Below are 22,852 nucleotides of genomic sequence, written 5' to 3'. Positions count from 1 at the left end.
ACATGCGAGTGCTTACTTTGAAGAGTTCTTAAAGAGAACGACTGTTCAGCACAAGAAACATATATGTAAATTATTAAAATATTACTTAATATTATTATTATTATTATTATTAAATCCAGCTCAAGCCCATGCACAATCAGGCGGGAAAACTAAAATAAACAGAAACGGCAGCGCGCTGATCCCGAGATCAGCAGACCCTATAGACCCCATGGACCATGCCCACACAGATGACAAATATGTTGACATCGCAACACGAGCGAGGAACCGAAAGGAAGGGAACCCAAAGGAACCCTAAGGAACCAAAGGACCACACATATGTATATGCCCTTCTGTGGAATGGGAATTGCAAATGAATTGATGCGCTTTGTTGACTTTTGTCAATTGGGATTGGGATTATGCCCATTCGCTCATACCCCGGATTCAGCTGGCTATTGTGGCCCGAAGGAAAAGGAGCCAGCCATTGCGATTAACAATTGGCTTAAAGCCGTGCCAAACAAAGTGTCGAAAAGCGAGCCTAAGCCGTAGTTTCAGATACAGATACAGCGAGAGCTAGAGCCACGGATACAGATACAAATTCAGGTTCAGTTTCAGTGCGAGATTCAGTTTTCAGGCCCGAAAATACCCCAGACGATCCCCAGATCGCGTTCTGCTGTCGGATCATTGACGAATGGGACAATAACAACTTTGTCTACCTGCCCACGCGATCGAATATATATATATATACCATATAGTCGTGGCGGCGGCAGAGGGAGAGGGAGCGGAGAGGGCAGATCAGAGATCAGCGCGCCTAGATTATTATGCCAGTCAGGCATCCGTCGGGGGATTTGTAAAACAGATCTTTTTACGGATTAGAGGCGAAGCCACAGCAGCGGTGGCGGTGGATTCTGCGGTTATGACAAAAGGCCCGCAGCCACACTGTGAGAAAAATTGGTATGCAAATGCTTAGAGTGGGTGAAAATGTACAGCATAGAAGAATTACATATATTTAATGACTTACAGACAACTATAGTTGGATATTAAGCTACTGAAAACTGTGGGTTTCACATACAAAGTCAGCTACATATACAAAAATGTATATGTTAAGGACATATATTTTCTCACTGTGCACAAGTTTATGGCCTGATTATTGAGCTTAAGACACGAGCAACAAAACCAATCCACATCTGCGTCTCCAATCTCGCAGAGAACTTCCGTAAAACGATTTAGGTTTGGATGCTATTAAGAAGGGGGAAACATTTGGTTTTTTTTTTTCCTATTTTTTGGGAGGCGGGGTCAATGGCATAAGACCGCAGAAAGTGAAAGTAAATGAGTCGCTGGTGGGCCAACACAATATTTGCCTTAATTGGAGTAATTTCGGTGATTTTTCCAGGTAATAAGAAGTTGATGGATAGATGGGTGGTTGGTTGAGTACGATAAATTAATGGAAAAGTGAGTTTGTGCTGAATAATAAATATTTAATGGATTTTTGCATTAAAATCCAAGGAAAATACTTTGGAAATACAACTTAAAGATTGCCATAATTGCGTTTGCGTTTCCATTTCGCTACTTCACTTTAATCTACAAACATGTATGGTAAAATAAAATGGCAAATTAGTTCGCATAACATTGAGTCTATCCAAAAATTTGCCAAATTTTCCCCCTCGACAACTTTCCCTTTTTCGCGGCCGACTCTCCCAGATTTTCATGTTGTTATAGTTGGATTTCCCTTTCTGTTTGTTTTCCCAACCGTATTTTGTTATTACTATTTCGGTTTCGGCCCCGCTGTCAAACATATCAATTTCAAAGCGAATTTTCCTCCGGACCGGCTATTGCTATCTCCCTCAGCGGCATGCTGGCCATCTCTTTCTATGTGTCCCTGTGTTGTTTTATTTGTTTGTCCATAAATTGTCTGTCAGCATTTCTGCTTTTGTTTTCTTTGCTAGATTTCTGACATGTTTTTCTTTTGCCCGCCATCCACGTATCTCGTGTTTTTTGTTGCCTTTTTTTTTGTAGCCAGGGTTTTGTTATAACTTTTGATGGATTGCATGCAGAAAATGCCGAAAAACGAGCAAAGTTCAAAATTATAAATCACACTCAAATTTGTTGGAAGTGGCGAACAAGAAAACAAATTTATGCTCGCCGTAAACAAGAGTAACAACAAATCGATTAACACATATAAAACGAAAAACGGGCATTAACTCCAACGATTTGTGACACTAATAAATAAGGCAGCAACAAAAGACCGCCTGCATTATCCTTTTCCCCTTCACCCTTTCACTCCTCGCCCGATTTTTAAACATTTTTAAACGCACTCCATCTTCCTCGGGGATACTTTATGGGATATGCGGAGCCTTTATTTATTTATGCTTATTGCGTTTATCATTCGTGACATTTGCATAGCGCCGGCGTGGGCCAAAAACCGTGGTTGGGGCATCCGAGAAAACGGGCGAATCTGGGGGAGCCCGAGAAATTGTCACTGCTTGCCCCTTTTTATTGCCCCCTCCCCGAATCCAGTCGCAATCTGCAGCTGTAAAAATCTGCGCAAATTTATGCGCAAATGAATTGTGCATTTGATGTCGGCCTGCAGTTTGCAGAATGAAAAAAAAGGAGCGAAGTGGGCGCCAATCTAAAAAGTTGCCACAAAAAAAAGGGGAGCTAAAACGCAAACAGCAGGTGATGAGATATAGCTAATGCAAACTAGATTTGGTGGGAATTCAAGCTGCTGCTTTGCATTTAGAAATAGCCCAAATCTGATTGTTCAGATACAATTTCGTTATGACACTTCTATGAAATGCTAGATTTCTTTCTGGTAATTTATCTTTAAGGTCAGCGCTCCATAAATCTTCGTAGCAAGCCCAGTTCCAGCGATCTCAAAAGTCATATTTCAAGTGATTCATTAGTTCCACCGTTTCGCGGTTCATTCATCTTTTTAGCACCTACTCCCAGACGCAATCTACACTTGATCTCGCATTTCAGCCATTCGAAATATAAAGGCGAAAATTCTCTCTAGGCGGAAAATGCATTTTCGCCTGACCCACATTTCGTGGCCCACTGCCCCGCCCTTTTCACCTGGCCCACACATATTTATATATATATATATATATATATACTCCATTTAGCCGACCAAAACTGAGTCACTGAGATCCAATGGATCATTGCAATCGCCGCCGCTTGAAAACTGAGTCATTTTCATTGGCAATCGTGAGTCAGGCGTGGAAAAGTGGAAAACTTCGGGGTCCTGAGCTGTAGCCGTTTTGTTATGTCATTTATAGCCGCCTATTTAACGTTTTTTCAAGCGAAAAACTTTATTTTCACGCGCATTACGCAAAACGCGCGCAAAACAAAAAAAAAAATAAAAAGAAAAGGAGAACAAAAAATAAAAAGCGCAGAGAAAAGAGACGCGGCGCAACAACTGTGACTCCAAAGTCAGGCTCCAAAAAGTGCTTCGGCAGTAAAAGGCCATTAAAACTAGCACCGAAGTGGCTGTAAAAAATAAAGCCAAACTAAAAATAAAATAAACATTAACTGCTGCCCAAGTGCGGGCTTTTGAGATAGAAAACTTAAAACCTAAAACTGAAACAGAACAGAAACAGAAACATGCCTCGAATTGGGAGTACTCGTAAAAATACTCGAGATTGGGAACAGGTTCGAAGCAAAGGGTTTGGAGACGGGCGGCATGGTGACCCCGACAAGTGGGCTCGGGTTTCGGTTTCGGAATTTATCTATGCTGCAATGGTTTCGCCTCAGCGGTTACAGGTGCGATGTATCTGGGTTACCGAAGATCGGTTCTATCGATCCGTGAGTGACTCGACTTATGGGTACCTGCGCTTATGTACCGAATATTCGTCAGATGGAAAACCAATTGTGTAAAGATACACCGAGTATCTCCTACTTTAAACCCAAAAAAACAGCCACAAAACTCTTCGTGAACCATACACAACATACATTGCCACTCAGTCAGTTATCTTCCCTGAACATATGCCCACATATATCATACATATTTATACAAATATGAATTATGAGTGTGCAAAATAAAAGGAAGGGAGTGGAAAGGAAGAACGCAGCCAATGGCAAAAGATCTGCGAAGCGAGATAAGGAAAAGCCACCCCTTCGGAAAAAATATCACTGGGTATGCGAGGAAACTTTAAGCTTAAAGAGCCAGCCATTTTCGGTGTTTGTATGGCATTGTGTTTTATTTGCGAGTCGAGTTGGCAGAGGGGAAATAAAATAAACGAGAGAATCGAAATCGATTTCGTGTATTTCGAGTGCTGGGAGTCTTTCGCCGTTCTAAGCTTTTCCAAGGGGCCTTAAGCCAGTGGTGTTATATATGTATGTAGCAGTGGTTGTATGAAAAACCCAAGCGCCTTTCCACATTTTCTTTCTTCTTCGCCCGCCTGCCGCTCCTTTGGCAGACATCATTTTGCACACAAAGCTCTGCACATTTCCGTTTCCGTTTTGTATACATAACCTCAATTCACATTTTGGCATGGCCACCCTTAGATGCCAACCCCCAATGCTGTCGCCCTCTCGTTCTAGCGCCCCCAGACTCTTAGCGGCTGTCTCTTTCCTTGGCAAATGCCACCTGCAGCAGTTTTTGTGAAGCTTTGCGTGCTTTTGGTTTCGACAGTTGGATTTGTGCTGTGCGACCTCAGAATAAAGTCCTTCTCGAACGCCCCACCCCGCCCACTCTTCCCACCCTCTCTCTCCTGCTCCACCTCCTCCTAGCCTCGCTTCGCCCCTTTTCGCTTGCAGCTTCCTCTCGCCTTTTGTTTCGTTTTTCTTCGCTTTTTGCGGCTGCTGTTTTCTTTAGTCAGCCGCCAACGCGAAATCCGCCAAAGCAAGCCACCCCCAAAAGCGCCACCCAGCCCAGCCACCCACTAACACCAGCCACTGACGCCAGCCCCACTTCACCATCTTTTGGCTTTCGCTCCTGCTATTGCCATCCCTCTTTTGGCCATTTCGTTTGTTGCCATCTCCTTTGGTTTTTGGCCCGAGGCCCGCCTTTCTTTTTTTCTCCCCCCGTTTTTTGTGTGTGCTGCCAGCGACGCAGTCGACGCTTATCTCTGCCACCCAACCACCCCCTCCAAAGCCCCCTTTTTTTAATGGGGGTGATGGGGGGTTGGGAAAGGTTTTTCCTCTTTTTTTTGCTCTGCGCTTTTCCGACTCTATTTTTTGACTGGTGAAAATGTTTGGCCAAGCTTGAAATATGACACGATTACAAGAAGTTGGGGGCTCTAAGTACACATGGGAAAAAGCGTAGCGGGAAGCGCCAGCACATATCAAATAAAAAATATATGAAGATATATATATAGAAAAGAAACAACTCATTTACTTTGATAACAATAACACGATCTGTTGGTAACCAAATCAAATTTTCTCCGTGTACTAACTCGTCGGCTCGTAAATCTCAGTTGTTTAGAGCTGAGAGTTTGGGAAATTAGCTCCTTAAAGTGCCGCACTTAAAGCTCTTTTATGGAGATCCACCAAATGAGCCAAATAAGGAAAATTCTGAAAAACAAAAGCCAAGTGGAAACTGACTGGCTGGCAAACTGGTAACTGGAAACTGGAGACTGAAACCGAAACTGAACTTCTCTCATTGTCATTATCAGGGGACTTGATTTTGTTTGCTCATCAAGTTAGCCCCCTAAAAAGCAAGAGACACTCAATTTTTGATTGGAGATTTATGGGACAAGTTACGAGTCCGCTTTCGGCACTAAAGTTCACTCGAGTCAAAAAGACTTTGCTCTAGTTTTAACGCCTCTCGTAATTTGCCCCGACACATCATCAAATGACTGCCCCTTAACCCTCTACTGGCCCCCGGGCTCGCTTTAGTTAGACATTAAAATGCTGAAAACGCTGAGCGAGAAGACCCTTTTTATTTATTTCCCCCCAGCCTTTCCTTGCAGAGCGTCTGTGCCTCGTTTTCATTTTATTTCGTAGCCTTACGAGTTTTGTCATTAAGGCGCGCAAGTCGTTCAACAAATGCCCCATAAACAATAAACAATAACAAGTGAATGTGAGTGTGTGAGTGTGGGGAAGAGTTATTACCCAGAAAAGGGGGGTGTTGGAGGAGTTACAAGTCCGGCGACAGGTTGAACATTTGAATTAGAAATCGATTAAGGTGGCTAGAAGATAGGTGGCAGAAAAGAAGAGATTCTTTCGAATCAGAAAAACCGTCGGTAAGAATTTCATAGATTAGTAAAGAAACTAAAAATGCTTAACTTAAATACTATAAATAATGCATTTAAGGCATTGCCATCCAATTAAGTTTTGTATTTATCCCTCGGCACATTTAGGCATTTATTTTTATCCACATCCAGCAATAATACCTCTGAATTATTATGGTCGTGATTTATGAACTTGGCCCTAACTTTTTTCAACACTGTTTCCGCCTAAAATGGCGACACTTCCGCCACAGTGAGTGCCAAAAGTCTACTGGCCTTTCCACCTTTTGGGCGTTATAAATTTGGATTTTTATTTGGATTTTTCCTGTGGTCGCCACAAATCAAAGCCGCGTTTTATGGAAAATAGTTGGCAACACATACGCACTTGGCCAAATGATTTACGAAGGCGTTGAAAAGGCGTTAGAAGAGGAAGGTACCACTTTTTTGGTTCGCTGTGGGTACACGGGCATTTTATTTTTTTATCGCACATCGGTAAAGTATTAAATTCGTGGCCCCAAAATAGCCGCAAATTTATTATCCCAACGTCCATACAGTGAGAGAAAAAACATTAAAAAGCAAAAAAAAAAGAGGAGGCAGCGAAAGTCCGGTGTTGAAAAAAGGAGGGGGCTGTGGTCACTCTCGTGTATATAACAAAAAGTAAAAACCCAGAGTCATAAAAATAAAAAATAGCCCAAGTAAATGTCAAATAAACTTTAACGGTTTTACTTTTTTCCTTCGGTTCTTTCCCTTTTTTTTCTCTTCGGAAAACAGATTGGACCACAGGCAGCCGCAGCAGCCAAAGCCATAAACTTTTCGAGCTGCAAAGCCCCAGGCCAAAAAAAAAAAAAAATTATAGTACATATAAATACTTATATAGCTGGTGTGTAAATATATGTACACCCAAAGAAACGGAGTGAAACACAATGTATAAGCTCAAAAAACTGAAAACTATTGAGCGTAGTGCTGGATATAAGGTATATTATAGAAAATCTTTTTTTAAATTTTATTCTAAATTATATTTGCTTTTGATATTATTATAAATTTTTGGCTGTGTACGAATATATACATATAGAAGTCATGTAACCGAACTGACTGAACAAAAACTGCCACCGCTGCAAAAACTGAAACTGCAAATAAAAATAAAAATAATAAAAACTCCTAGAGAAGAAGTAGCAACCGCAAGGCTGTTGGCGTATCAAGCGGGTTGGGGCGGTTGGGGGCGTGGCAAGGGGCCAAGGGCGTAGCTGAAGCCAGCGATTTACCAACGGGGGCCCATCGAGAATAAGAGTACTATATTACGTGACCAGCCGGCAAAATGACAACCGTAAATCTGCGGTATATTTCATGTGGTCGCACGGACTTCAAGGGAGTAAAATGGTCGAGGTTACCAAGGTTTATGGTATATAATATTACCCATTACCCCCATTCGAATAAAGTGTGTTTCCTCAGACAATCAGATAGTTGATAATAAATGTAATTTTATTTGAAGTATAATCCAAAAGATCTGAGGCAAGTTTCAGTTTAAATTAGTGGCTTCATTTGGAAAATATGCAATTACTAATACGCCACGTTGGCACCCTGTAAAAAGACAAACATTTGGCTAAGAGGTCGTACTTTGGGCACAACTTTAATTTTAAACGTTGGCTTTAACCAAAAAAAAGGGCCAACAACAACAGCTGTTTATCGCTGCGAAGAAGATAAAGATAAACAGTGGGAGATGCGATGAACTTTAGAGACTTTTGGCCATATGCGTTTGACCCTTTTCGGCCAGCAAAACAAAGGCGGAAAAAAGTAGGCGTGAGATGGCAACAAAAGCGGCAACAACCACAAAAGCAAACAGGACAATAAAGCAGGAGGCATAAAAGGGCAAAGAAACAGCAGAACGTGTGTTTTTGTGTGTGGGTTCATACAAATTTTGTTTTCAGCCGTCATAAAAATAACAACAGAATCCCTCAAAAACAACAGGCCAAGTCTGAGTTAAGGTCGTTTAAGGGTCATTAAGTACGCAACACACACCTACGTGTATCGCTATATATAAGGACTACTAAATGTTTATGTTCGAGTGCCGTAAGTCACTCGAAGTGCTGATGATAACTCACAAAGTTTAGGGCTTACAGAGTGGGCGAAAATGCCGAAAAGTTGGCTAATTCAATATTGCGAATTAATTACTTTAAATTGAGGTTTGAATAACTCTTAAATTTTGCTCAATTTTTCAGTTATTTGCCTTTTATTTAACTTGTCAACCGTAGTTATCTTGTTTCAACAAATCTAAAGATTTTAGCCTTGAAGCTTTCAAAACGATTATTTAACTGGGTTTATGAACCGGGAACTTGCAAACACTTGGTAATTAGGTCTATTTGCTATTTTTTCTGCTTTTTAGAACCCATTTCGTTCTTTTTATCTTAAAAGTTTCAACTTCATTGCACTTTGTGTTGCCCGCTTCCTTGCGAATTTTTTCGTAATGTTTTTTATTTCTTGCTTGATTTATTACCTCAGTTACGCCGCCGCTGCCCGGCCATTCATTGTTGTTGTTTATCACACAGCAAACAGTTTAATTTATATGACAAGCAATAAATTGACGCGTCGAAGCGGCTAAAAAACAAAAATAAAAAGAGTCACACGTTTCCTTTTACAAACTGTTTGTTTCATTTGTCTCTTGATCTGCAGTGGAGTTTTCAAAGTGGCGTATACTTAATGTGTTGACACTTCTTCTATTTTTTTCTCGGTAAAAAAAAATAGTTGCATAAACTGTGTGGGACTCGTGTTGTGGCTAAGTGAAAAATCCGTTGCACGTAATTAACGCAATTAAAATCAAAACATTAATGACCTGCGCTCCTTTTGGACCGACGTCGCTGCCGACTGCGCCGCAGCAGAGCGGTCGACGTCGCTGCAGCCATTCAGGCAGCAGACAAGCAGACAAGCAGAGTTTTCCCCTGAATTTTCGTTCATTATTCTGCAGTTTTTTGGTGCTTTAAGAAATTGTTGAGAAAAATTCCAACCGAAATAAATAATAATTATTGTTGAATTTATTGGCTGGATAACAACTTCGCGCAGTGGCTAGCATTTATGAATGGTGGCGAAAAGAGAGCGAGAAGGAGCGTTCGGGAAAGCGGGTGAAAATGCTTGCCTACTTTTTGGGGCTCGCGGCCATTTTGTTCTGCCTGCGTCGACGTCGACAGCACGACGTCACTTTGCCATCGTGCATCTCGCTCTAGCGCCCACCGCAAATGCGCAGCTGCGATGAGAAGACGCTCTCTCATTCGCCGCCGCCGCTCTCCGTCTTTCGCCACTTCTCTCAACCCCAACGCGTTGCTCTCTTTCTCCGGGGAAAGGGAGAGAAAATGGCAGCGTTGAAATATTTAACGCCGCTAAGTATGCTACGAAAATATCTTTCGTAGCAAGCGAACAAATTTCCACGTATTTATTGCTTTCGTTACTTTAGCTGAACGAAAATGATGGTAAAAATAAAAGTTCAGCCCATTAAAAAAAAAGGAAGATGAAGAAGGAAGCTAAGAAGTCCAAAAGTTGAGTTCAAATTCTCAAAGCATTAGAGGCTCTGAATTTTGTATGTAGAAAAGTGCTTGCATGTTACAAATTTAATGACAACCACTTTAAGGCTTTAATTGCCGCTTTTGGCCGGTAAAAACTTGGCGAATGTCAAATAATTATCCTGCCAACTTTAAAGCTTAACCCTTGCTCGCACTCAAACACACACACATATATACACACATCCTTTAAAACTTTGCCCGTCGAGTGAAAAGGGTAAACAAAGGCGAAGAGGCAGGGGCTCCATTTTGCAGCTGCTTTTGGCTTTAATGCGTTTCCAGTTTTTCCTTTTCCTCGCCATTCTGCTGAATTTTTCGGCCACACAAGGAATGTGCGAATTATGGTAGGAAAACCTTTAAAGGAAATGTTTTGCTGGAACGGAATTTTTAAATTATCAGGAAATGCAGGAAAAAAGCATTCCTTGCGTATTCAACACCGACTGAGTTATCATATCAATTGTATTTTGCATTCAGCCAAAGAAAAATGACTATACAATTCTGAGAGCACATTTTCCCCAAATTTAATTTCCCTCCACAACTTCCGTTTTCCCAACATAACCCCCCTTCATGTGTACTGTATCTTATGCATGCCTTTGTTTTATTTATGCGATTTGTGTCAATATTTGCCAAGCATTTAGCCCATGACTTTTGCACGCCTTTCTTCGGCGCCGCAAAAATGCAGAAAATATATCTTTTCCGGGATTACCAAAGACAACACAAAAAAAAATATATATATGCAAACAAAAAGAAAAAAAAAAACGTCCTAACAATAAGCTGCGCTTGAAAAATCAACAATCAGCAACAACGACATTTACAGCAACAACAGATGACATCCAAAACAATGGCAACATTTTCTTTTATTCCCACGGTAATTTGAATGGCAAATATTTCTATGGCAAACGATAAACAATTAGTGCAAACAAATAGACAAACTGCGTCAGAAATTAAAATATTTTTGGGCAGAAACACGCGTGGCACAAATTGCGCCTAAATATACCCAAAAGCGTTCCACGTGTCGTATGCGTAATTTTGTATTTATTGCTGATGGAATTGCAGATACGTGAGGGGCTTTAGGTTCCATGCTGCAATATAAATGGCCAGAGTGGTCGGTCCCATGGTGTGGCTCTCATTAGCAAAGATGAGCCCCAATTGGGATGTCCGGAAAATTTATGGTGCCCTGATTAGGCAGGACTCCTCTGCAATCCCCATTCATTTAAGCCAAGTAGTGGCCCAAAAAAAAATCTACTAAGTTTGAAATGTAAACATTCATACATAGTGGCATAAAACCACGTTCATTTATACACTACACAGAGGCTTATTGCCAGGACTTACCGCTCAGCGAATTGTGGCCGCAGGATGGCGCCTTGCCCAGCAGATAGTCGTCCTTGCAGATGAACTTATTGTCGTCCAGCACGTAGAGCTGCTCACCTGTGCTCAGTTGCTTGCGGCAGATGCAGCAGGTGAAGCAGTTCAGATGGAAGACCTTGTCTCTGGGCTTTCGCACCAGATCCGACGGCGCGATACCCTGGCCACACCCACTGCACTTGGTGCCGTAACGTCTGTGGGCGGGAAAAATAAAGGAATCATAATTATGTAATTTCAAAGAAAGAGTGCAAAGGATAGAAAAGTCATAAACAGAGCATTCGGCTGTTTCCTATGGATGTCCGCCTTTTCCAACACTTATCCCCCACAAAATCCTTTTTTTTAATTTTTTTTTTTCTTTCTGAAATCAAAGCCCCATCGCTTGCTTATAGTTGACAATAGTCCTTCCATTTCTTTTCCATTTATTGTGCCACTCTCGAATGCCTTTCAAGCCCGAGCCATTCCATTTGCTGCCCCCCGTTTCGAACCATTCTTAGCTTATGGATGGCTTTTGTCTGTCGCCGTCACTTGTTAACCTTTTCCAACTGGCGCTGATTGATGGGGCACACCTAGGGACACACGCTGCCCCCTTGACTTTTCACCCTTTTGCAGCGTATCAAGGAACTGCAAGGGGGCCACACGGGATTTGATTTCGTTTTGATTTGCTCAGGTATTTTGCATGTTAATTGCTTTCGCCAGCCATTCTCGAGATTTTTTCGCCATTTCCTCGATTTTTCTTTTTCAATTAGCTGACGGAATGAAATCAAATGGAACACAAAAGTCGCGACTGCCAACTTGACTTAATTGCTTCGGTTTTGATTTGCCCACGTCTTTGTTTCTATTTCTGTTTCTGGCTTTGAGCTCTAGTCTTTTAAGCGATTCCGGCTGGAATCCGGTGGATTTAAATTGACAGGAGGGCTGGTGCATGTAAAGATTAGTCAATTTTTCTGGGAATTTATTTATATACGAAGTCTCTGACAAACGCGAATTCCTTAGCATTTGTAATTGGTTATTCCGACTCACCTGAAGAAATCGTTGCGACAGTAGAGCTTCGACTCGCGGCTGAAGCATTTGTCGGTGAGCGGTTGGAGGCATTCACAGCAGCGGACGCAGGAGGCGTGCCAGGCGCGTTCCAGGACATTCAGCAGGAACTTGTCCAGGATGGGTTTGTTGCATCCGGCACAGGGATCGCCCACGCCCACCGGCGGTTCACTGCGACCTGGTTTTTGGAGGAAGCAAAAGGCAAAAAACATTAAAATCTATTTGGTGTAAATATAACAAATTTATTTCCCAAACAATTAGTGGCCTGACCTCGCGTGACCTTTTAATTGTGGAAATTCTGGTGCGTTGGACGGTCAGTTCAAGTGGAAAACCAGTGGTGGAGCGGGGGATGTGGGCGCACTCAACTGTGCGTCGGAAAATCCTTCGAGGCGCAAATTAGCACCTCGCTCTGCTTGCCTCATTAAGTTTGCACATGTGTGTGGGGCACATCTACACACTGCCACACTCCGCACACCACGCACCCCCTCCCCCCCACAGGTAGCACACCTGCAAATGAGCAATTCCCAGGTGCGTGGCCTTGGACGGATGCAAACATTTGAGGATTTACAATTTGCACTTTGCATTTCGCACTTAGATAAATTTGGCAACTGCCCGCGGGGAAAGGCAACATCCGGTTTTTCCAACTATTTTCCCTCTTTGACCACTTTCCATCACTCTGAGTTTCCATTGGCCCAAGCTCATTAACCCTTTTCACTAGCGTATTAAGTATTTGCGTACTAAACGATGACATTCGAGTATTTCAATGGTGTATTATCTAGATCTAGCTTCTTCTGCTTAAAGTCTACTTATTTTTTTGTAGAGATCTTCAGCCTCGTTAGCCATGCCACAAAAGGGCGTTCGTGGGGGCGTGGCACACGCATATTGGTATACATATTTAGTTATACCTATATAATATATGATATATACAAATTTGTGTGCGAATCGAGAGAAGTGCAACCGAATAATGATAGAGGCCAGGCTAAAATGGAGCCCCGAGGCCTGAGAAACTTGAGTCGCAAAAAAAGAGGGAGGGCGAATGAGTGGAGGGGGCAGAAGTGGAGTGGAGTGGAGAGTAGGAGGAGCAGCGGATAAAGGAGGAGAAGCCCGTGAACAAGGAGCAGAAAAAACAGCCTCCTTTCGCAGTCAATCAGTCAATGGAGTTGCAAGAGGCTAAAAAAATATCGTTTAAAAAAATATATTTCCCAAACGACGCAACAACGTTTGTCTTCGTTTGTGGAACATTTGCAGGTGGGGCCGATTTGGGGGGCGTGACCAGGCACAAAACATATATAAACACAAGGGGGAAGAACCTTAAAACAGAAATAAAAAAAATTTTAGGACGCTGCCAAAGCAGCGGAGAGTCCAAATAAAACGCAAACTTGTGTGTGAAAATGTTGTTTTCATTCAAAAAGTTTTCGAAGAGCAAGGGGCGAAAGAGGCGGTGAAGGTGAGAAAAAAGGAAGAAGGAAGGGGAAGGGGAAGGCTATATGAATGGCGAAAGGAAGTGGGAGGGTTGCCGACCAGAAACGAAGAAGATGGGCAAACTCGATAGGCAAGTGCAGAAAAAGAAGCGAGTTCAAAAAACATTGCACTTTCCAGATCAAATAAAAGTCTACGAAAATGCAAGTTTATATAACAAAAATGTAAGATATTTAATCAAGCTGCCAAAAACAAATACATAAATATTTAAGGAACTCGGATGATGAAACTATGTTAAAGAAAAAGGAAAACGAAAGCCAGAAGACAAATTGAGGTGGATGACGAACTGGATTTTTGTGCGGATATATCATATTCCGCTGCCTCCCGAAAAATTCCCACCTCCTCCATGCCCGTCCATCCCTCTCCACCCACAATGACCCACATTAATAAAGCTTAGGGAGCTGCTATGCCAAACCATTCCTCACGTTTTTTCTTAATTTTTTTTATACCTTCTGTTGCTCATACGCCCCGTGCAACCGAGCCGACAGTAGCCACTGCCTCGAGCGAACTGATAAAACCCGGGCCAAATGAATGAATGAACCCGGTGGATGGATGAGTTGGTCAGAAAAAAAATAAATAAAAAAATAACACGGGCATGCTTGGCCATTATAAATGAGCAACTGACACACTGATTGATTGACGAATTGACTCATTTTCGCTAAAAGAAAGCCCCCCAAAACATAAAGGGGAGCCCGAAGAACAGCAAAGAATTATAACGAACATCCATCGCATCGAATCCGCCAGCAAAAGCAAAAGCAGCAGAAAAGCACGAGCACAAGCAAATCATGAGCAAAAGCAACAGCAACAGCAACAGCAGAAGCAGGCAACATCATCGCAAGTGGCAAGTTGCAAGTTTCAAGTCCAGACCTTGCCGCATATGTCAAAATTGACGGATGTTATCAATCATTTCATGCCGCTGCAGACAATTTTTAATGAAGGTTATAGACGTTTATAGACGGAACGAAATGGGCGGGACGCGGGGCATTTGCAGCAGAAGGAGGCGGAGGTTGAAGAAGCAGAGGAAGAGGGCGATTGTCTTCAGGTTTTAAGTTCGAGGCACAATGAACTAAACGCAAAAAAGCGAAAAGCATAGCAAGTTGCAAGTTGCAAGCATGGGTTAAATGTTCTGCGTGCTGCTGCTCATGTGCATGTTGCAAGTTGTGGCAAGTTCCCTGATCACTGATTGGTGTTAGTACTAGCTTTACTTAGTAGCAAGTACAAAGTTTACACTAAGATTGAGACTAAATCTTAATAGATTTGTTTCCTGCAAAGTTCTGGGCATTTTTAATTCCCAGCAACTTAATTTAAGTTGTACTGTGGTATTTAAGCCGCCCGAACCTATCAGCAATTTGTGTTTTCCGCTGTCTTTTGCCAATTTTTCGGCGCTTTTATTCGGGCTCCTCTTCAATTTTTAAATATATATACATATATATATATATATATTTTTTTTTTTTACCGTCTGGTCTGTCAGTTGTGTCCGGCACCTTGACGGCTCCCTGGACTTTATTTTTCGTGCCTTCTGGCGCGTTTTTAAAAAGCGACAAATTGTTGTTTGCAGACGCCGACAACGTTGTTGCTGTTGCTGTTGGTGTTGTTTGTGGCGTTGTTGTTGCCGCTTAAGTGTCGCAATTTAAATATTGTTGAGTGCACTTTTGGCTACCGTTGGCCATTTATTTTGCGCTGAAATTTATGTAACGATGTGAAAAATTGCCCTGCTACTGGAACGAAGCGAAATGTCTCGGCTCTAGGCGCTCACTCACTCTCTTCCCCGGATTTTCCGCTCTTCTTTTCTCCACTTTCCCAGTTTCCCGGCAGAGAAAGAAAATATATGGGGGATTTTAAGCTGATTTTCATGGCGAAATAACTGGGAAGTCGACTGTAGCCAAAGATTTAAATACAAATGATATTATGAGCACTTCTTTTTGTTTTGTTCTATAACTGAGCATAGTAATACTTTATATTTTTTCCGCTGTACATTATTATTATTTTTTTTTTTGATCTGTATGGCAGCCATTGACCGCAGCGCAAAAAACGGAGAGAAAAGTGCAAAGTTGCTGCCGAAGCACGTACAAAGCATTTTGCACAACATTTTCCGCGCTCACACACACACACACACATATACACACACTGTGTAGCTATATAATTGTGTTCCAGCTTCTCCGCAATCCACAGACTAACTGCATTTATAATGCAGCAGCTTCTTCATGGCTCGCTGGGCCGTTCCTGGCAACACCCAAAAGACCAGCCCAAAAAAAAAAAAAAAATAAGGAAAAGAAATATAAGGATGGGGCTGGAGAAAAATAACAAATGAACTGAACTCGGCTACCCAGCTGCTGTTGATGTTGCAGCTCGACCACAAAAAGTACAGTGAAGCCACGCACAGTTGGCTTACAGATCGGCATCAACAAGAAAATACTAAAAAAAAGGCCAGCAAATATTATGCTTGTAATAATGCATATATTGCAATTATCAATGGAATTGTTTAATTCTAGAAGCGTTACTTCTTCGAACAACAACAGATTTTCCATTTTATTTCAACTTTGAATGCCGCATCCGCACTTCTTTCAATTATTTGCCCCACTGTGCACAATGGCCACAGAAGCAACCACAACAAACTTTTGACCATTGTCGTCTGCGCCACAAACTGTGAAAAATTCGTTCGACATCAACGCAGAGCTAAAAAAAAAATGAAATAAAATAAAAAAAAGGAGAAATAATAAAAATCAGCTTCAACTTTTTGCCAAAGCACTTGCTGCGCCATGTTGGTTACGCCCCCTGTCCCGCCTCTTGCATCCCCCCGCCGACACGCCCACCGCCCCCCGCCCCACGGCCCAGCTGAAAACGTGACTAAAATGTTAAAGCCACGGGAAAGAAAAGAAAATCCAAACCAGCAGCAGCAGCAGCAACCGTCGCTCAATCGCAATCATTTTTTTCCAGCTGCCGTTTCTACTTCAAGCCATGTTTTTCTCCTCCTTTTGTGGATGGATGCTGGCAAATCTTATGCAAAAATCCAAATGGAAATGCAGCAGCCAAAGGAGGAAAAAGCCAAACAAATGGCTAAAGTGGAATGGAAATGGGAAAATGCTGAGATAAAGAAAAGCGGGGAGTGTGGGATAAAAAAAAACATAGACTGATATCGTATTAGTGGGAAAATCGTATCTATTATCGGATATTTCACATATATCACATATATATCTCAGGCAGTACTTTACTTTTTAACATCTTTTTCTTTTTTTTTTTTAACCCCTGACAACATTTTCGCCACTATTCCGGAGTCACAAGCGTGAAATCTTCCCACTACGCTTGTTCAGGTTTCTTTGTACCCAACCCATATTTTGTGCCATAAAATCTCATTAATATTCTGTTTTTTATACTTTTTTTTTGTCGTGTCTTATTTATTTTAATTTTTTACTGGTTTCTTGCCCACAGTTTTTGTTTCTTGCTTTATTTTGCTAATATCGCAACTAATTATGTAATTAAAATGTTAACAAGTTCAACGCGAGCAATTTGCGCGAGCGCGGATCGATGACAACAACAAAACCTACAGAAATAGGTGTTAAGCTTTATATATATCGCACGGGTCCCACGGCCACACCTCCCGCCCAACCGACCGAGGGGCGCTGCCGTGTATCGTACGGCTCGATTCGCGAGAAGATATAGACGCGATATAAAAAATAGAATAGGAACGAGGAAATGAATATAATGAGGAATAACTATGTTAAATATTAGTGTTAGTAGGATCTAATTATGTAATAGAAAAGATAAAATCGATTGTTTTAATAGCGGCAGAGAGTCAAGATTACAGATAATAGGATAAAGTCTATTATAGTCAGAACATAAAACTCTGTAAGGGTCATGCAACTCATAATTAGATCTACAATGATTTAAGATAAGGGGTATATAGTTTCTAGTGAATCTACTTGGAACCGAGAAGTTAAGCCGACTAATCAAGTCGGGACTCTCAACATCCCCACGAATAAGTTTACAAATAAAAACTGTTCCAAGCATAGTTCTACGGTTAGCTAGGGATGGTAAATTAATTAAAAGTAGTCTACTGGAATAAGGGGGTAATATATGGTTTGCATCCCAATTTAGGCGCCGCAAGGCAAAAAGTAAGAAGTTTTTTTGGACCGATTCAATGCGGTCCGAGTGGACTGCGTATTGTGGACTCCAAACAGGTGATCCGTACTCAAGAATCGGACGGACTAGCGAAATAAATAAGGTCTTAGTCAAGTAAGGGTCATCAAATTCCTTAGACCACCTTTTTATAAAACCAAGCACACCCCTGGCCTTATTGACAATAGACGAAATATGGTCAGAAAATTTTAGTTTTGGGTCCAGAAGAACACCAAGATCATCAACTCGTGTTATTCTGTCCAGAGAGCACCCACTTAGAGTGTAAGTCGTGCGTATTGGGTTGGCACGACAAAAGGTCATAACTTTACACTTGGAGCCATTTAAGTTTAATATGTTATCACGGCACCATATTTGAAATCGGTCTAGATCGGATTGTAAGTCCAAATGGCAAGAAGTGTCCTTGTACTGGAGGCATAATTTAACATCGTCTGCGTACATAAGTACACGCGAATGTTTTATTATTATTGATATTAATATTTCAAGCATATCAGAAAAAAAAAAGAAAATATACAAAAAAAAAAAGAAAAAAAGAGACAGCCGCAACGAAGCGGTTGAACTTTAGCCTCGAAGCAAACGCAACATTTAATATTCTTTATGGATTTTGATATTTTCGAATAATTTACATGCATATACGAAAGGCTGCGAGGGGCGCAAAAGCGTGGGCAGACATGGGTTAAGCGAGCCACCGAAGGGAACGAGTGGAAAATGCAATCAAAATTGTCAAATCAGGCGCAACGAATTGCATTAAAAATAGCTAAATGGGTCTGGAGAAGGTGGAAAACTAGGGGTAGGATGGGCCAAGATACGGATATGTACATATGGGGAGAAGAAGCTCTAAAATAGAAACTATAACATAGGGAAGGGAATGAAAAACTCTGTATATTTATTCCGTAAACTTTGGTAAACAATTGCTAATCGCGCCATTGAATATCCTGTAAAAAAAATAGAGCAATTCAAGCAGGTTCACCGCAAGAGATTAACCCTTTAAGCTCCTTGCACCGCTCTTCCCGATAAAAGGATGTGGCATTTAAATATACCCATCGTCATTTCCCCTTATCCTCATCCCCATGTCCTTTCCTCTCAGCCTCTGAATTTTAATACCAAGAAAAGCAGAAACAAAGTCGATGGACACAAGCAGATATGAAAGAGGCCAGCATGCAGTTGCAAAAGAACAAAAACCAAAAAAACAATAAATAAATTCGAAAAAGCAAAAGAGGAAAAGGCACACAAAATGAAGTTAAGGGCTAGTACCTTCGATATTGGCCAGGATTCGATGAATGACGAGCAAGGGGGGCTTCTTCTTTCAGCCGCCTCTGGTTTTTGTTTCCCTTGCCGCCACCCTCCGCACTCCCCTTAGTTTTCCGGTTTTCGGGGGCCGGGGGTGGATGGAATATAATGGCAAAGTAAACAATTTCATGATGCGAGACGATGGCTTCTGGGCTGCCGCCTATCTACATCCAAAGGCCTCACCTCAGACCCCAAAAAGGCCCGGCCCCCCAACCTTCCCCTCCTCGCAGGCCCATCGATTCGCTGGCTTCACGTCTGTGTATCTAGCAGATACTTTATATGCATGAGTTACAGAAAAGGAGGCGTATTCCTTTCGCAGACCCACTCTCTCCTCTCGCTTGTCTGTGTTGCAAAAATATAAATACGAAGGAAAACATGAGCTCGAAAATTTACATGACAAAAATGGCCGAGAGGAGCAGGAAAGCAGGCGAGGGGGTGTTCTGCTAAATAAGTTGGCCAAAACTGAACCGATAGTCGATAATCAAACAGCGATATAAAATACTTAAAATAAACTCACAAGTTGCACATATGTTATATTAATAAATGTCTAGCAATGAAGCTCCTAGTACATGTTCCAGTAAAAACTGTGTTTTTTTTTAATATATATCAATGTTGATATATTTTTGTTGATATATCGATATATGAAGCCACCGTTTTCGTTATAACAGCGCTCGACATTAACTTCACCCAATTAGTCAATATTTATGGGCTGGTCTTTAAGGGAACCTCTTAAGTTAACTCTCTGCGCTGCCACTCAAGATACCCAATCTCAATTTCAATCTCATCAACCATTTTCATAGTCATCGCCATCGCCATCTCCATCTTCATCTTCATCTCCATTTTCATAGTCGTCATCATCAACATTGTCGTCAGTTGCAGAGATTTTTATAGGCCCCCCCAAAGGGAGATTCTTCAGCCGTTTCTTCACTCCACTCTCCTCTCTCCGCTGTGCTGTATGTGTATATATTTTCCTCTTTTTTTTTCTTTTTTTTTGCCTCCTTTTGTCGCCCCATAAAAATCACACTTCTTGGCCAAAAGGACTGAGTGAGATGGGGCGCTCGATGGGAAGCGAGATGGCAACAGTTTGGGGTGGCTCGTAAGTTCAGGTTCTTCTTCTTCGCACCACCCTGGCTACCCCCAACCACCCCCAAACTACCCCAACCGCCGGCGAACCACCAACCCCCCTGGGAGGTTTGTTGCTGTTGCTGCTCTTGTTTGTTGTCAGCAGACAGATAGCCAATGATAAGCCTTAGCGTATGAGTGATGTGCCATGGACACAAACACGAGCCAACGGGACAACAACCTCCCCCAGACACCCCATTTCCCCCCCCCCCCCTCGCTTCGTCCGGGGGCCGGGGGTTCTCCCAATTTTTTATTCCATATTTTGCCGAGGTTTTCCTATTTGATATGCTGGCTGCACTGCACACACAACAACAACCCCCAGGAGTGGTTTCTAAGTCAGGCCCAGCGAATGCCGATGGCATTTCAGCAAAACGAAAAAAATGGGGGAAAATATATCTATCGAACGAGCAAGGGGGTTTTGGGTGATAGAACCCATATATATATATGTATATATATGTATATATATGTATATATTCGTATGTACTGCCAGCAAAGTTCAGGAATTGCGCTTTGGCAGTAAATAGAAAATGCATGAAAATTTGCAGCATTTATAAAATAAAGTAAATGGTATATGTAGTTTGCAATAATTCAGTGGATTCAATAAATGTGCTGTATTTATTACTATGTGCTGATAAACTTTGTATCATTTAATATAATATAGAATTTAGAGAGCTATACTAATTGGTCATTAATATTTGAATATTAAATGCTGATATAATTCCATACATTATGTGCTATGAAGCCACCTTTTGTTTCGGCATTTCTGCTCGACCAGCTAAAATGAATTTTTGTTTAAAGACCAGGCACTGTAACCGCCCCGTTGGCCCCATTTCACCGCCCCACCTGACATCCTGCCATCCTGCCATCCTGCCATCCTGCCATCCTTCCGACGTCCTGCAGTCCTGCAGGTTTTGGCCGCAAGGACATGAAGTGCATCACATTGCGGTCGGCTGTTGGGGGATTTTGGTTCAGGTTTCTGTGCGGGGTTTTGCTCTCTGTTTATTTTGTTAATATTGCGACACTCTGCTCCGCTCCGCTCGCCGGCTAAGTTCAGCGGTTACCTGGCCGGGCTCATTTGATGTGGTATTTACCACCCACTGCTGGAAAATCCAACCCAGTGCTAGCCAGACTAGTAGCCAGCCCAGTTTTCCCACCTCCCCAAAAAATAACACCCAGCCGCAAGGCCTTTGTTTTTTGCGCTGCTGGCCATTGATTGATTTTAAATGCTTTTGGTGTTGGCGATTCATTGAAAATTGATGTATTTGTAAATTTGCATTTTTCAATATTTAATGCGGGCGGGGCCGTGGGCGTGGGCGTGGGCGTGGGCGTGGCTCATAAATGTGCGAATGTGTCTTTGTGTCTTTGCACTCGCTATCTGTATTTTCCTTTGCGGGCATCGAAATGTGTGGGTGGAAAGCGCTTTCCTTTCTCCCCGACTGACTTTAGTCGGTTCGCTTAATGCGATTAAAGGTTTAAAGTTTTGTGCCAAATAAAGCGTATGCAATTTTCCAACCCCCGAAACGCTCAGTGGTCTGCTGCAAAATTTCTGCTTTGATTGGCAAAATTTAGCTCGAAGCCTGGCCAAAGTTGGCAAACTTTTTAGCCAGTGCCCATTTTGTGGGCCAAGACAAGCATAATATTATGCATATTATAATGATCAGCAGCAAGGACATTCGGCCATAGCTGCTTGCCACATGGCACAAATTGTCCTTTAATTGGTTTTCGCATTAATTTTGCAGAATTTATTGCGCTTTGTGCTCGGCGCTTTGCCGTGCGAGTCCTGCTGCATTTTCATTCGCATTCGCATTTGCATTTGCATTTGCATTTGCCAGCCCAAAATGCAATTAATAATAAACAATCTTGGCACCGTCTCGGCAGCAATAACAATTCGAACGAACCCACATTAAGGCAGCCCAAAGTCGTATCAATATATCGATGAGATATTGTTTTAGGTGCTTAGCTTAGGACCTTTCGCAAATTTAAGGCAGCTGCAAATTAAATTACGCCGCTTTCAGTAGCCCAAAATGGCATATTCTACAAGCGGCTAACATTGAGGAAGATCCCAAATATTGATTTTATAATAAGCTTTAATTAACTGGGATGCAACTCAATACAATTATCAAACGATTGAGTTAGCAAAATAATAATTAAAACTGCACTAGTTTCGGCAGAGGAAATAACATGGATTTGTTCACATTTCTAATTGATCGACATATTTATGGATAAATATTTGCATTAAAAGGATCTTCGAAATAATGTTCATTGTCCGATAATAACGGCAAGTAACGGCAAGATTCACTTTAATCGAAATATACCAAAATATCAAGTATCTATTTTATCGATTTTAGCTATCGAAAGCATAACCTAAAACGTTTTGCAGTTAGCTTAAATATCAAATGTCACTCCAAAATGATCACTTGATGAATGAGGTATGATTGCACAGGAAATTCTGGCTAAAATATCAAATATCACTCACATTGATTTGACTATCGATAAATACACTTCCTTGGCGCACTTGGGGTGGTCAGGATTTTGTGGTTACCATTCCGGGGGCGAGTTTATCTGGGCCTGCCAAGCGATAAGCTCAAAATTTATGCCCTTTACCCCGGCCATTCGCGCCGCCGAAACATAAACATGAAATTCTCTTATCGTTTTATCGCAATCTTTTCTCAGTTTAACCTTGAATGCGAGTGCACGTAGCCGGGAGTCGCCCGTACTTGCGCCATTATCATCCAC

At 41.9% G+C, this 22,852-nt stretch overlaps 1 protein-coding gene across 1 annotated transcript in view; it reads right to left on the bottom strand.

Annotated features, from left to right (window-relative positions):
• Nucleotides 1-22,852, bottom strand: part of LOC117147295 (LIM/homeobox protein Lhx1) — a 46,797-nt gene that overhangs the window by 17,803 nt on the left and 6,142 nt on the right. The window contains exons 2-3 of the mRNA XM_033314143.1: nt 12,074-12,269; nt 11,021-11,247 (exon numbers count right to left, since the gene is read on the bottom strand). Coding sequence (XP_033170034.1) covers nt 11,021-11,247; nt 12,074-12,269 — 423 coding nt within the window. The remainder of the gene's footprint in view (nt 1-11,020; nt 11,248-12,073; nt 12,270-22,852) is intronic.

The sequence above is a fragment of the Drosophila mauritiana genome, chromosome X, assembly GCF_004382145.1.
Source record: "Drosophila mauritiana strain mau12 chromosome X, ASM438214v1, whole genome shotgun sequence".
NCBI lineage: Eukaryota > Metazoa > Arthropoda > Insecta > Diptera > Drosophilidae > Drosophila > Drosophila mauritiana.
This window is presented reverse-complemented; position numbering and strand designations above follow the sequence as displayed.